The sequence below is a fragment of the Hemicordylus capensis genome, chromosome 3, assembly GCF_027244095.1.
Source record: "Hemicordylus capensis ecotype Gifberg chromosome 3, rHemCap1.1.pri, whole genome shotgun sequence".
In the NCBI taxonomy this organism is placed as follows: domain Eukaryota; kingdom Metazoa; phylum Chordata; class Lepidosauria; order Squamata; family Cordylidae; genus Hemicordylus; species Hemicordylus capensis.
In genome coordinates this window covers 41,466,702-41,482,288 of record NC_069659.1, presented here as the reverse complement: position 1 = coordinate 41,482,288, position 15,587 = coordinate 41,466,702, and the positions used below count along the sequence as shown (strand labels likewise).

At 41.9% G+C, this 15,587-nt stretch overlaps 1 protein-coding gene across 10 annotated transcripts in view; it reads left to right on the top strand.

Moving 5' to 3' along the window:
• The first annotated feature begins 5,708 nt into the window (after positions 1–5,708).
• Positions 5,709–15,587, top strand: part of LOC128350654 (NEDD4-binding protein 2-like 2) — a 30,216-nt gene continuing 20,337 nt past the window's right edge. Inside the window, exons 1-5 of one of the 10 annotated variants that reach the window (XM_053309080.1) lie at positions 5,709–5,786; positions 6,686–8,097; positions 10,808–10,935; positions 12,375–12,463; positions 12,999–13,075. In XM_053309080.1, the coding sequence (XP_053165055.1) occupies positions 5,775–5,786; positions 6,686–8,097; positions 10,808–10,935; positions 12,375–12,463; positions 12,999–13,075 (1,718 nt within the window). In that variant the 5' untranslated portion in view covers positions 5,709–5,774. Of the gene's footprint in view, positions 6,004–6,055; positions 6,210–6,685; positions 8,098–10,807; positions 10,936–12,374; positions 12,464–12,998; positions 13,076–15,587 lie in introns of those variants that run through there. The other 9 variants (XM_053309082.1, XM_053309081.1, XM_053309079.1 and 6 more) reach the window with 9 other exon arrangements.

Sequence of the window (15,587 nt, the reverse complement as noted above, 5' to 3'; positions counted from 1 at the left end):
CAGTAAAGAAGCTCACTAAACCTTAGACAAGTTGCTATGTCTCAGCATAATGTAATTCACACAGAGCTGTTGTAAAGATTAAACAGACTAAGAATACACACAATTATGCTTGCCAGATGTTAAGAGCTGACCATGGTTTTATGGACTACAAACAAAATCATTGTTTACTAGTATTCAGATTTTATTTACTCTGCAATTGCAGGGTGGCTTCCTTAGAGGCCATGGTTCTGTGAAACTTTGTTGTGGGGAAACTGCTAGGGGAAGCCTCACCTAGGACTGCCAACTCAGCAGAAAAAATAACCTGGCCCGCTTTTCTGACTTCAGCAGCATTGTTCACCTATAGCAATCAACAGGGGAAGCTTTCCATGACTTAGAAATAAGTACAGGTGAAACTCGGAAAATTAGAATATTGTGCAAAAGTCCATTAATTTCAGTAATGCAAATTAAAAGGTGAAACTGATATATGAGACAGACGCATTACATGCAAAGCGAGATAAGTCAAGCCTTAATTTGTTATAATTGTGATGATCATGGCATACAGCTCATGAAAACCCCCAAATCCACAATATCAGAAAATCAGAATATTACATGGAACCAAGAAGACAAGGATTGTAGAATAGAACAATATCGGACCTCTGAAAAGTATACAGTATACTGTGCTTGATTGGCCAGCAAACTCGCCTGACCTGACCCCATAGAGAATCTATGGGGCATTGCCAAGAGAAGGATGAGAGACATGAGACCAAACAATGCAGAATTGCTGAAGGCCGCTAATGAAGCATCCTGGTCTTCCATAATACTTCATCAGTGCCACAGGCTGATAGCATCCATGCCACGCCGCATTGAGGCAGTAATTGCTGCAAAAGGGGCCCAAACCAAGTACTGAATCCATATGCATGCTTATACTTTCCAGAGGTCCGATATTGTTCTATTCTACAATCCTTGTCTTCTTGGTTCCATGTAATATTCTAATTTTCTGAGATTATGGATTTGGGGTTTTCATGAGCTGTTCGCCATGATCATGACAATTATAACAAATTAAGGCTTGACTTATCTCGCTTTGCATGTAATGCGTCTGTCTCATATATCAGTTTCACCTTTTAATTTGCATTACTGAAATTAATGGACTTTTGCACGATAGTCTAATTTTCCGAGTTTCACCTGTATTATCAGCTGCTAATGTCTACAGATCAAGTAGCTGCCAAAGCCACAAAGGTAGGAACTGATGGGGGGAAAACACTGGCATCCCTGCTTATCCTGACTCAGAGCATTGATCCATCTAGCTCAAGACTGCACAACTTTGGCCCTCCAGCTGGTTTTGGACTACAACTCCCATCATCCCCAAGCACAGTGGACAGTAATCAGGCATGATGGGAGCTGTAGTCCAGTATCTGCAGGACGTCCGAAGTTGTGCAGCCCTGATCTAGCTCAATGTTTTCAGCTCTGTGTGTGGTAGCAGGTCTCCAAGGTCTGAGGTAGAAGAGTTTGCCAGCCTTGAGGTTTTCACTAGAGATTCTAGGACTGAATCTGGGATCTTAGGCATTCACAAGCTTTGCTTTGCTATTGTCAGGGATAGCCTTTCCATGAGATGAGATGAGGCGTTCGGGCAGCAGATTACTGGGGCAACAGCAAAGTGGCTAGATGCCCTTCTGCCACACTGCTTTTATAAAAGGGGGGAAGAAGGGCAGGAGGGTGCACAGAGGAGTGGGCAACATTTGGCACTCTGTCTTGGGCACACTGAGACCTTGAGCACTGGCTGCTGTGCCTCTGCTATGGATCTCAAAATGTGTCATGCACCTTTTGTTTTTATTTGAGAATAACTGCAGATATCTGAGCTATGCCCTTATGTAAAATCTATCTGCTTGTGTTTTTACTACGTAAGGGTACATTGTGGGACAAACTAATGGCTGAAAAACCTGCTAGCCAAATAAAATGTAGAAAATCTTGACCAAACTAATAATCATTTATGGAGATTTGGGACAATCTTAAGTAATCTTCTTCTATTTTGCAGATCAATGTTGGAGATCCAATTCCAGATGGCATCGACCTTTTGAACCAGTAACCCTAATGACCACTAGGGGCACTAGGAGTAGAGCTAGATAGTTAAGGCCACCTTCTCTTTCCTGATTATCTCTGCCTCTATGACCCCTCTATTGATAGAATGTACTCAGGAACTTCCTGGGAGTGACTTCCTCCTTCTTCTTCCCAGAATGCTTCTCTCTCTGAGCACCATGCATCTATAGGTCTATCTCTGACCAACATGTAGCCAGAAGATAGATATAGGTCTCTTCCTATCATCATGTACTTCTGTATAAAGTAGATTAGTTTAGTCTTACATGAACCTCCATGCTTATCATTTACAAGCTATTGCCCCCGAGACCCTTTTAACTTCTGCTGTAATGAGAGTGAGTTAGCTCCTAAAATACTCTGCTACTAGCCGACCCGCACAGAGCATCTGTGCACTCTTTGGGGCCGGCTGTTCCCCCCCATCCCTCCTCTCTCTTGCCCCCCATCCCTCCTGCCCCTCCCCCCTTCTCTTCCCCCTCCTCTCCCCCCTGCCCTACGCGCTTTCCCCCTCCCCTCTCCCCTTCCCCACGCTCGCCACAGGCTGCCCCAGCCCCACTTGCTTCCCGGCCCCCTTGCCCTCTCGCCGGCTCTCATCCTCTCCCCTCGCCTGACCATCCCGTCGCTGCCTCCTGCTCCCAGCGGCCAGGCTGGGCCGCTGCCGCCTCCTCACCCGAGACCGGCCAGGCCGTCCCGCCTCCACCTTCCAGCGCCCAGCCGAGGCCGGCACCTCCTTACTTGGGACAGCCCACCGCCGCCTCCCAGCAGCCAGGCGAGGCCGCCGCTGCCTCACCCGGGACAGCCTGGCCTGGCCGTCTCACTGCCACCTCCCCTGGTCGTTTTGCGGCCTGCTGTTGCCGCGGCAGCACTGCTGCCTCCATTTTCCCTCTCCAAGTCTCACCCAAGGCCGGAGCTCTCGCAACCTGTCGCGAGAGGTCCGCCGTCAAATCCAGGAGGACACGCATGCCGGCTAAGCGAATTAAATATATAGATATAAGTAATCCTGCCCCCCCCACAACAATCAAAACCACTAAAAAAACACCTTTTACACTTCCACTTTGACCTGTAATCTTAATTGAAAGTCAGAAAGGGAAATTTATTTATATTATTTATTTATTTATTTATTTATTTGATTTCTATACCACCCTTCCAAAAATGGCTCAGGGTGGTTTACACAGAGAAATAACAAATAAATAAGATGGATGGATCCCTGTCCCCAAAGGCTCACAATCTAAAAAGAAACATGAGATAGATACCAGCAACGGTCACTGGAGGTACTGGGCTGGGGGTGGATAGGGCCAGTTACTCTCCCCCTGCTAAGTAAAGAGAATCACCACGTTAAAAGGTGCCTCTTTGTTTATTTCTTGTCACTGTGAGCAGAAAAACACAGTTGCGTTTCATATCCAGCAGATGGGGCAGCTGAAAAATGTAAGATCTCCTTACTTCTACAAAAGAACAATATTTACTTTATAGAAATGTTTTAAAGTAGCTACCCTGCCATAGTGCCAAAACTGGCCTGGAAAGAAAGCTGGACAGCACTGTTCAGTGCAGATTAACAGACCTATTCATACATATTGAGCTAGTTGAATTACACGCATAAGCTTTTGGGCTCTTTTTTGCAAAGTAACAATGTTTAGGGTTAGTTTGTTTATAATTGTGTTTATTCCACCTTTCAGTTGTCCAATGTATAAGGCAGCTGAGCTCATAACATAATAATGAAACATAAAATAAGCTATTAAAACAATATAAAAAACAACTTACAATAAAACATAACTACAAATAAATAGTCCAAGAGTCTGTTGTAAGAGTACTATTTAACTTGGGTCTTACTTCATATGCAAATTTTATTTTGTCTGAGTTCTTGTTTTTGTGGTGGGGGACATTGGTGCTCAGTCCCAGTTTCTTTTAATCCAGCCCTAGAGTTTCAAGAGTTAATGGCTGGTGGTGAGGGGTCAGTTTAATGTTTACAGCAATATTTGCTAAGGTTCTATGGATGGAAAGAGATAATGGGATAGGTTATATCTAATAGTGAATGTTAGTGTAGCGAAGCGTGCAATACAGTGATCAGCAGATTAACAGATTCAGTGTGTAACTGCTCTCTCTGTTCTTCAGAATTGACTTTATTATTGGGGTGGAGTGGGGAGGATAACCACACACACCAAGAGCTTAATTTCTTGTGTCAAACCTCTTCACCCTCAGAAATGCAAAGCTGTGAAATGGCTGGTGAGAAAACAAACACGTTGTAGACATCTTTCCCCCTCAGGAGCAGAAGGGATTGTGACTTTTCTGAGGAAGTATTCTTCAAGCTGAGAAATTTCCTGCCTTTTTTGTTGTTCAAGACCTCCTTCCCCTCACTTCTTGCCACTGAGTTCCATTAGCTCTACCAACCAGGTTGTCTGTTAACTGCACTCTTGAGTCCATGAACATTCCACTCTATTGAGTTACATTGGGCAGTTTGTGGAAGGGTGGAGTTTCCCCCCTTAGGCTTTTTCTCTTCAGATTTTTGTGAAACCAACATACCTGAGGATTACCCCAACCCTGCCAGTACCTTCCACTAGTCCACATCCCTAAGGATCATCACATTTCAAGCTCTTTTGGAAATAGATACAGGGGCCAGGTTGATTTTCCCTTCCTTGAGTTTTTACTTGCCTTGGGAGCTACCTACATATTATCTTGTCCTATGAGATTTCTAAAGAACCAGCTCTAATTTCAAAGTCAGCTTTAATGCAGTGTAATAATCTCACTTGGCCTAGAGAATTAGATGCATTCCATGATTTAGATGCATTCCATGATAAGGTACTATTATTATTATATAACTTTAACAGCTGTAGCCATATCACTGAGGAAATGTATTTTATAACTTTCACTCAGGGAAACATGGCATTAGGACATTATCAATTATAAAATATTGAGGAGGCTCCTTTAATAACGTGCAAGAACTCCCAAAATGAAATACATCTGAGACAGGAAATGATTGCTGTAATAATACAAGGCTCCTAAGGGTTTCCATCTCTAATTACTGGAATGGAAAGGTACAAATTGGGAAACAAAATTTCTCAACACACTCATTACGAAGTTAATCCTGTGAAACTCAAGTCAGACTATGGGATAAACATAGATAGCAGCAATCTATCACCATATCTCTCTTTATAAAAAGTTTACCTTAATGTTTCATGGCTCAGCGTGTTCAGGAAACAAACTGTAACGAACTGAACCGTGAATTATTGGAGGGTCTCCCCGCCCCCCCAAGGGAGAAATAATCAGGAGTCATATAAGATGAAACTTTTGTGCCCTAGAACTTCAGGGTGAGTTTTGCTTTTAGCCTTCAAAAACCACTATGATCATTCTGAATGTAAACATTTACACACAACAATTAGAGTGCAAAATAATGTAGTATTTGTTTGGCGGTGGGTAACAAATATCGCAATTGTAGTTGTGGTTACTTGTGGAAAGACACTCTGCACTTGCTCAGACTAGAGGCATTCCCATTATCGAATTATACATTACAGCAGCTCTGGTCCTAAAAAGAGCTTTGTTTTTACCATGTAAGAATTACTTCCTTCCTCTTAGCACAAGTCGACTATAAATTACCTGTGCCTCTGCGAAAGTCTCTTTTTACCACCGTTTTACATCCCCCCGCTGGACATTTTGGGAGATGTAGTTCGTTGTTAGAACGACTACAACCCCCAGACAACAGCTGCCGCTGGCACATGCGCGGTGTGGTAAGAGCCGCCATTTTGGAAAGGGGAGAGTTGGGTTTGTTGGGGGATTGCTTGGCTTCAGCGTGGGAGCGCGATGGGGCCTGTCTGGCCTTAGGCCGCTTGGAAGGCGAGTGATTCCTTTCTTCTGAGGTTAGTCCCGTTGTGCTGATGCGGAGAGGCGAGATGGTGTGGTTTGGCAGCGAGAGGGAGAACCGTCCGAGTCGCACAGCCCATGACGGTGGGTCTGTGTAAGAGATGGTTATGGGCCTGGGGAGACCTATAAGCATTTCCTCTTGGCTCTGGTTTCTCATCTGAGTCCTCTCTGGCCTCTGAGAGGAGCGGGTGGCGGGTTAGGCTTTTAGCAGTGCCTCTAGTATGGAGGAGGATGCGGGGTGCAGCTGATAAGGCAAGAACAGAAAGCACCACCCAGGGCAAGGGGGTGAGGTATATGCACAAGCAGATAGCGTGGAAGGGGAAGAAGGTCGGGTCTTGTTTCAGTTGGCATCGCAAAACCCGCCTCCTAGCGTCGTTAGGCGGCCGGTGGGAGTCGCTTAGAAAAGGGCAAGTTGAAAATAGCATAATGACGACTCACCTATTCTTAAGCTAGGGCTGCGAGGGGGAGACTTTCGTTTTGCTTAATACCTGGTGGGAATTTATGTGCTTGGGCAAGACTGCTGCTAGTTTTGTGGCTAGTTTGAGATTGTGATCATCATTAGTTCCCTGTTAAATTTAAAGTTGGTACTTCCACCAAATGTTATAACTGAAATATGAAGAAATTATGAGACAAGGTTTTTGTGTTTACTGTAAACTGGGGGGGGGGGGGGCGTTTTCATTACATCCTAAATTTGATCGTGAAATGGGTGACTTGTGGAAAATCATAATATGTAGTGAGCATAATAATGTTGTTTTGTTACTTTAAGATGTTTCATGCTGAGTGTAAGCCAAGATATCATGAAAGTCAGGACACATTGGCAAGTGAGCCATCTTCTAAAAGAATGAAATCAACTGAAGAGCCTTATGGTAAATCCTATGAAGGACTGCAAAGACTTTATGAGGAAATACATGTTAAAAAAACCCACAGTGGATTTATTCCTTTGTCCACCCTATCTGATGATGAAGAGGCACAAGAACATGAAACTACAAAAGTCCTGAACCCATTTAAAGAGGAGTTCCGTAGTGAAAAAACACTGCTATCTGAATCTTCAAATTCAATAAACAATAATAAGTTTATGGGAAATAAATGTATTTTCTTTACCAACAGTGCTGATGTAGTCAGTGTTAGAGAAAACAATACATCTAGCAGAAAACATAAGAATGAAGGAGAGACTGAAGTGTATAGCACAAGCAAAGCATTTATTGGACCCATTTATAAAAGTGAAGCTGATTGTCAACATGACAAAAGGAAAAAGGGTCTTGGTGGCAACTATCCTAAATTGTCAAATGCAGCACTTGGTAGAAATTCTAAGAGAGAAATGGTACCAAAACAGGGTCTCCCCTGTGATCTACCAAAAATAGAAGATGAACTGTCTCAGTTCTATAGTGAAATTAATCAGCTTGAAAGTGATGAGAATCAGTTGGATGATCACTTACAGAGGGCAGAAGCAGACTCTCATGGACACCCTGGGGAATATAACAAATGGAATCAAATAACTTGTGTAAACTCTCAAGACTGGTCCTATAGCAGAACATCACCTAACTGTAGTGGTGATGGTCAATGTTTTTATAATGCATCAGGTGATCATAAAACACACAGTGAACAATATCCCTATTATGACCCAAAGGGTCCCAGAACTGGCAACAGTCCGTGCTTTGACAATGAAAGGAAAGAATGGGAAACTGGACAATTATGTAATAATAAACAGGCAGGTTCTAGATTCTTCAATGAATCTATGCCTCAGTTTAGGCCTGGTTGGCAACATACACATCCACTTATAATACCTTGTGGCCCACCGCCTCCTCAATTCACTCCTTTTAATTTTCAAGAACCTAATTCCTCATCACGTTGGTCAGATATTTATCCTTCAAATGTGGGACCATTTGAAAACACTCATATTAACATGAGCAGTTCAGCATTTGAGCAAAATAGTGAGTGTACTGGTCATTTTGGTGTTCCTAATACACAAAACACCAGGAATGGATGTAATGTCCCTGATGGACACGTGGATAATGGTTTCTATGAAGCCAAAGCATGTTGGAAAGACATCAAAACACACCAGACTGAAGGATTAAGCAGTGTTTCTTACCAGTTTCTAGAGGGCAAATTATTTGAGTCACAAAAGTTGCTCTTAATCTTAAGAGGCCTTCCAGGTTCAGGGAAAACATCATTGTCTCGGTAAGTAAACACTGATTTTACTTTTGAAAAATAAACCATATGAATATTTTATATCTGTAGGCTGTCTTGTGCAGAGTTAAACATTATAGTTTTATGAGAGAAATATAGCTCACAAGTGTTTTCACAAGTAGTGCAGTAATTGTTAAAAATTAGTGTATACTAGAAGTACTAGTAACACATCTTGCTTTTTCAGCAGTAAAGTTGTTTGTCACAGCGTGATTTGCATGTTTAATATGGTTCCCTAAAAAAATCCAAGTCCATTTTGAAGGAGGCAGATATCTTTTTTAAAAAAACTCCGAATATCTTTCTGTTGCAAATCAGAAAGGGTTCATAAAATTGGAATTTCTAGGTTTGTGCTAGGTTCAGATCTCAGCTCCGATATGGATCAAATTGGTTCTTGAAAGGTTGCATTGATAACTCCCCCAACCTATAAAATGGCAATTAAAATGGCTGGGTGTGAGGATGAAGGAGATGAGGGCTGTAAAGAATACTTGTATGCTTACATGATGAATCTCACTTTACTAAGCATTTATAAGTGTAAAGTTATAAGTAGAGGGGGACCCTGTATGTCAAACTTCATGGAGCTGTGTATAGTTATTGTGGAGTTTCTTGATAATGCCAATTGCTGTTTGACCTAATGTTCCGAATTAGGTTTTTGTCATTATTATTAAAGAGCCAGCATGGTGTAGTGGTTAGAGTGCTGGACTAGGACCAGGGAGACCCGAGTTCAAATCCCCATTCAGCCATGATACTAGCTGAGTGACTCTGGGCCAGTCACTCCTCTCTCAGCCTAAACTAGTTCACAGGGTTTTTGTGAGGAGAAACCTAAGTTTGTAGTACACTGCTCTGGGCTCCTTGGAGGAAGAGCAGGATATAAATGTAAATAAAATAATAATAAATTATTAACAAATTGTCACTTTAACATAGCAAGATAAAAGCCTAAAATGGATTAATTTTAATATATTTTTATTGTTGCTTTTTGTTCCACCTTTCCTTTATGGAGCTCAGGGTAACATACGTAGTTCCTCTTTTATATATTATCTTTGCCGTAACCCAGTGAGGTAGGTTAGGCTAACAGTGTGTGATTGGCCCAAGGTTACCCAGTGAACTTCATTACAGTGGAGATTTGAGCCTGGGTTTCCCAGGTCCTAGTCCATCATTATAACTACTACAACACGTTGTACTTGCATTTTATATCTTCACCATAAATACCTTTGCCAGATTATTCCTACGAGCTACACATAGACCATCTAGTTACATCAGAACTTTGTTTCTTCTCAGGTACAAAGAACCCTGGTCCGTAGGACTTGATTGTGGGTTTCGCAGAAATGCTCTTACTTCACAAAAATAACTGAATCATCAGGTCAGCAATTGTATTGCTGGACCAGTAGTTCATTTCTATTGTTTCCTGTGATAAAGTTGTGGAATACATGAATGAATGAATATAGCTCTGTTCTTAAGCAAACCATTGTGGAAGTAGCCATTGCAGAGGATATGTGTCCTCTTCCTATTTCCCTTTAGGAGGTTAAGAAGCATGAACTAGCATGCTGCTTCTGTTGCAATATTAATCATGGAGCTACAGCAAGTTGGATTATTGGAATGTTAGACTGGTACATAAAGATGGTTGCGAGTCTTTGGTTCAGTACAGATATCTTGTGGGAAGCTGACTTTTAGTTATTCTTCTGAAGGATTGAAAAATTGTCATAGGGTTCAAATATATAGATTTTTAAATGAGTTTAATATGGAGTATTCCAGAATGGAAACCTAGTTTGTTAAGTCTCATAAGTGTTCATCATGAGGGGCATTGGGTATTCCCCGATAGTCTTTAGAGCTATATTTAAAAAATGATCTGCTACTAATTGGGGAGTGTTCTAGATATCACCTGAGCAAACAAATCTTGGTCTATTAATCATTCTTGAAACAACTGTGAAGAAAAATGTATTTTTGTTGCTTTTAGCTAGTGCATGTAATCCATCATAGGAGGTGCTATTCTACTTCATTCTCTCACCTCCTGTGTGAGAGTGAAGGAGAATGGCTCTTCAGAAATGGGGGCTGCTAACTTTTAAAACTGCAACTTTTAAAGTAATATTTAAAATATTTTTAAAACATGTTGCCTGATTGAGGATAGATAGGCTTCATTACAGTCATTGACCAGCGCACTTATTGAGGGTGTGTTTTCAATCCGTTAAGAAGCCTGTTATTGGGTTAACCAAATAATTACATTGATTAGAGGCTACAGCCTTAATTCTGAGTGCTGATTGGGGCTTCAGGACTAGAGAGCCAATATGGACAGCCTCTCAGTTGGTTCAGCAAGGATTGAAGTTTGTGACTAAAGTCCTGTTGAGCACTTTCCCTTGACCTCCATCTTTTTAGAGATAGGGTAGCTTCTCTATCTTCATGGTGGACAGGAAGAAAAATTGGAAAAGACAAAATCTAATAATTACTGCAAGCACTAGTGTGTGAACTAGCTGCCACGGAATTAGTGAATGTTAGTTCTTGCCAGTGAATGTAATCAGAATTGAACCTTGTGCTTCAGGGAAATGTATGAATTGTAATGAGAAACACTAGGTTTGGAAACTGATAAAATGAGTAGAATTACTGCCCAAAATATCTTGAAAGAAAATAGTCACACCTTAGTTTGGAGAGCAGAAAATTTTACCCTGGAATATTCGCTATCTTGTAGTAATCTTGGTTTTTTTCCCTTTGACAGTATTCTGCTTGGCCAGAGTCATGATGGCATTGTATTCAGCACTGATGATTACTTTCGTCAGCAAGATGGATGTTGGTCATATAATATTGGTCAACTTGGTGCTGCTCATGACTGGAACCAGAAGAGAGGTGTGAATATATTAGATGTGTAGAATCCTGTTACAGTGGAAAATATACACTTAAAAGCATGAATATATTCACAGAAGTGTTTGTGGTAGGGATGTGCCCGAACTGATTTGGCGCCACCTTAGAGAAGTGCCAAACTGGCTCGGGTGCCTACATCCGAACCAGTTCAGTGGGGTGGGAATTGGTTCCTTTAAAAAAAAAAAAAAAGATAAGCAGATCCTTACCTGCTCCACCACTGCCCCACCACTTTTCTGGGCATGATGGCCACAGCACGTGGCAGCAATGTGTGTGCTGACACTGCGCACAGGCTTCTGGGAACATCGCTGCAGCCACACCCAGCCTATTGAAAAGCAAGCGCTGCACCTGGAAAAGCAGTGGGAGGGGGGGTGGAGGAGCTGGCAAGGACCTGCTTACCTGGTTTTAAAAGGAACCAAATCCCACCTGTGGCTGCCCGAGCCAGTTTGGGCAAATCCCTAGTTTGTGGAAGAAGATCTGTGAACACAAGCTATGAATCAATGGCTTATTGTCCATCCCCCATATACAGATGGATACATATTCTTTTCTTCTGCCTTTTCTTGCAAGACATGAGGCCATGAGTCTGGTTATCAGGAGTAATATTGGAAAGGACTCCTGTGCCACCACTAGCTGTATAGCAGGAAAAACTTTTACATGTTTTCCTCCAATTCGTTTTTCTTGTTTCTGTAATGGTGGGGAAAGGGGCATTTTCTAAAAAATCTCCCTTATATGCCACTGTGAAAGGCACAGTTCTTGCAGAACCACTTTGCTGATACTTCATAGGTCTGACAGTCTGCATACTAGTATTAATTTTGGTCAATTATGAAAGCTATTGGGAGTTGAAGGAGATCAGGCTAGATCAGGGCCTACTGATCTGTTTAGGGCTACTCAACTGCTGCTTTGCAGCTGTTTTTGGACTATAGCACCCTGCATCCCCAGCCACAGTGGCCAATAGCCAGGAATGTTGGGAGTTGTAGTTAGTGATGTGCAGGAACCACGGAGGTGCTGTTCAATGCTGGCAGGGTGCCTCTTTAAGGGTGGGGGAGGGTGAACACACCGCTCCTGCCGCTTCCCCCCCCATCGGTGCTCAGTTTTTAGCTAAATCCATAAGGCAGCAGTGTACCTCTCTGCCACCCCTTCTCCCGTTCTTGGCTGGAAGTGTCGCCTATGCCCCTCGCGCGTGTGAGCACGTTGTATGCGCTGCGAGTGCATGCGATACTTCCAGCCAAGAGCGGAGAAACAGAGAAACACTCTGTCCCTGACCTGAAGTTGAATCTAAATGAAATTTTATTCTGGCTAATTGAGGTTTGTATGGTACTAATTCATTTCAGAAGACTTAAATTTAGCTAACCTCTTTAACGTGAATCTATAAGTTGTTATAGTTGCTATTTATATAATGGAGTTTTCTGCTATAATCTTTATTACAGCAAAACAAGCAATGGACCAAGGAAAATCCCCCATTATAATAGACAACACTAATACACAAGCCTGGGAAATGAAGCCTTATGTGGAAGCGGTAAATAAAGCAGCATATTTCTTCTGGAAAGTCCCTTTTCTATATTTCTGGAAATAGATGAATCATTCTTAAAAAAAAATTTTTTTTATCCGAACTACATTTTGAGGTCATTCACACAATCAAAAACTGTGTTCTACCCAGGTTTGGGAGCTGTGTTCTCTCCCAGGTTTTAGTTCTGTGGAAGCAAGGTAAGAGGAAAACCTGGTAGCTTTTCCTCCTACCTTGCTTCCACACAATTACTTCTACCCAGGTTTTCCTTTTAGCTTGCTTCCACACAAACAAAGATTGGTAGCACACACAACTCCAAAACTGGGTAGAACACAGTTTTTGATTTTGTGAATGAACTCTCTGTATTTAGTTTGACATGAGCTGTATTTAGCTTAAGTAAACCTTTATTTACTAGGACGACAAATCTGATTTCAGTCTGCTGAATTTTAGCAGAAATATGGACTTTCCCCCATGTTTTTCTATAATGTCAATTCTGACTGGTTACAAAGAGAAGAATTAGTGACACACTACTTTTCTGTTTGCTTAGGCTCTAGAAAAAGGCTACAAAGTGGAATTCCTTGAACCAAACACATGGTGGAAATTTGACCCCGGAGAATTAGAAAAGTGAGATCTATTTTCATTTCTTTTTAATGTTTAATGGATTCCATTATTTGTGCTGTTTATGTAGCTTCTGAAGCATTCCTTATACCTTATTGGCAAGTCTCGTGCACCCTATTCTTCCAACACTAAGCCCGCCACCAATTTTTGTTGGAGAGAATCACAGACTATCAAAAGGAATGTATGCCCTGCCTTACTGAGAAAGGGGTGCCACACAGATCTAGTTGTACCTTCTTCTTTTCCCTTTGTAGATTATGCACCCCTGCTAACTAGACAAAGAGCCACCTTTTAAAGTGGTCACTCTATTATACCTAGCAGAGGGAGAACTAATATCCCTGTTCAGCATAGCAACTGTCCAGTGACATTTGCTGGTATCTACCTTGTATTTCTTTTTAGACTCTGCACTTTAGGGACAGGGAACTATCTTACTCTTTTTTCTATATCAACCACTTTGATCATTTTTTTCTGTTTAAAAGTGGTATATTTATTTTATTTTTACTTTAATATCCCCCTCTTCCTCCAAGGAGCTCAGAGTGGTGTACATGCTTATTTTTATCCTCACAACAACCCTGTGAGGTAGGTTAGGCTGAGAGATACATGGCTGATCCAGAGTCACCCAGTAAGTTTCATGGTTGAATGGAGATTCAAACTTGGGTCTTCTTGGTCCTAGTCCAACTCTCTAACCACTACACTATGCTGGCTCTCTATTTATATCATTCTCAATAATAACTTTGTATTCCTGAAGCTTGATAGACATGTGTAGAAATTGCATTACTAATTTTTAAAAAATTGCAAAGGCTGCTGCTAACTAACTTAATGAAGTACATGTTGTATATCCAGCAAAGTCTGAGTAGAGCTCTGCTTACAAAATGGGTATTCCTGGCCTTTTACCATGGCCCCTGAAAAGCCAGTCCTAAGCAATGTGACTGTAGTGAGAAAACATAAATTGGAAAGGCATAAATTGGGGACTCGCCTTTCATGAGTAGAAGTACTTGATCTGGATAGTGGTTCTATCATTCATAAGTAGTGGGTTCTGCGCATGCGCAGATCAGCTTCGGGAAGAATTCGTTAGCTCCTCGCAATGCCAACTGCCCACTGCACGTGACTGCAGTACCCTCTAGTGGCGGTTAGGCGTCTCTCTATTCAGTTTCTTTCTGACCACCATAGCGATCAGTACTCGGATACTGTTTGCTCCTCGTGAAAAGTTTGATATTCGTTTTAAAGGCTTTTTGGACTTCTGGATACGGACTTGGACATTTCTTACGGTTTTCCCTCAGTTTTGAGATTAATTTGGATTCGGTTTTGAACTTCTGGAATGGACTTGACTACTCTTTTTCTTAATCTGACTGCTTTGACCATTATCTCAGACCTCCCCCTTCAACCTAGGAATGGGACAACTACCGATTTCTTAAAATGAGCAGCTTGAGCAAGCCTGGCAAGGCGAGTAAATCTGGCAAAACTACTTTTAAACATTGTACTAATTGCCGTGGAAAGATCCCCTCAACAGATGGCCATACCCTCTGTTTATTTTGCCTAGGGGAAACGCATAATACGAAATCTTGCTCGGTCTGCATTACCTTCAATAAACAGACTCTTAAGAATCGTGCAGCGCATCTTAAAGTTTACTTATTGGGCTGCAGATTTTGGACAGGCGGTCCTTAAGAGGGTGTTACAGTGACTTGCAATGCTTACCCGCCTCCTACTGGTTTGCTCGTAATTCAGCCACTACTTATGAATGATGGAACCACTATCCAGATAAACAGGTTGCTTACCTGTAACAGATGATCTGGTAGTGGTTCCATACATTCATAAAACCCGCCCATCCTTCCCCGCTGTAGAAATAGCAAGCCACTGAACACTATGCACATGCCACTGTACCATCAAGGCCTGGCTGCTATGTCGGCCATCTAGAAACTGAATAGAGAGACGCCTAACCGCCACTAGAGGGTACTGCAGTCACGTGCAGTGGGCGGTTGACGTTGCGAGGAGCTAACAAATTCTTCCCGAAGCTGATCTGCGCAGGCGCAGAACCCACTACTTATGAATGTATGGAACCACTACCAGATCACTGTTACAGGTAAGCAACCTGGTTTTTTGTTGCTTCATTGATCTAAGCTGGTATTTCTAATCCTTTTGAAGGATGCAGCAGGTGAAAACAGTTCTTGGGTTTGCTTGGACTATTGGGAAAATTACAAGCATACTTCTACATGATTTAAAATTTGACTTTTTGGTATGTTTAATCTCACACCTTCAGCATACTATATAATGTTGGTTCCAATAGAGTCATTTTGGTTGGTCCTAATAAAAGTATTGCTAGAATTGCGGCTTGTAGATTGTTGGTTTCAGTGTGCATATAATGTTTTTACTGCAGTGTTGATTATCATCAAGTGACAGAGGGCTGAATAAGACATAACACAGCAGATGTGTTTAACAGTTGCTTTTTGGTGGGGTGGTTGATTTTGAACAAAATCTCACAGGAGGTTGCAAGTTTGAGCAGAAGAATGCTACAGGTGAGGAG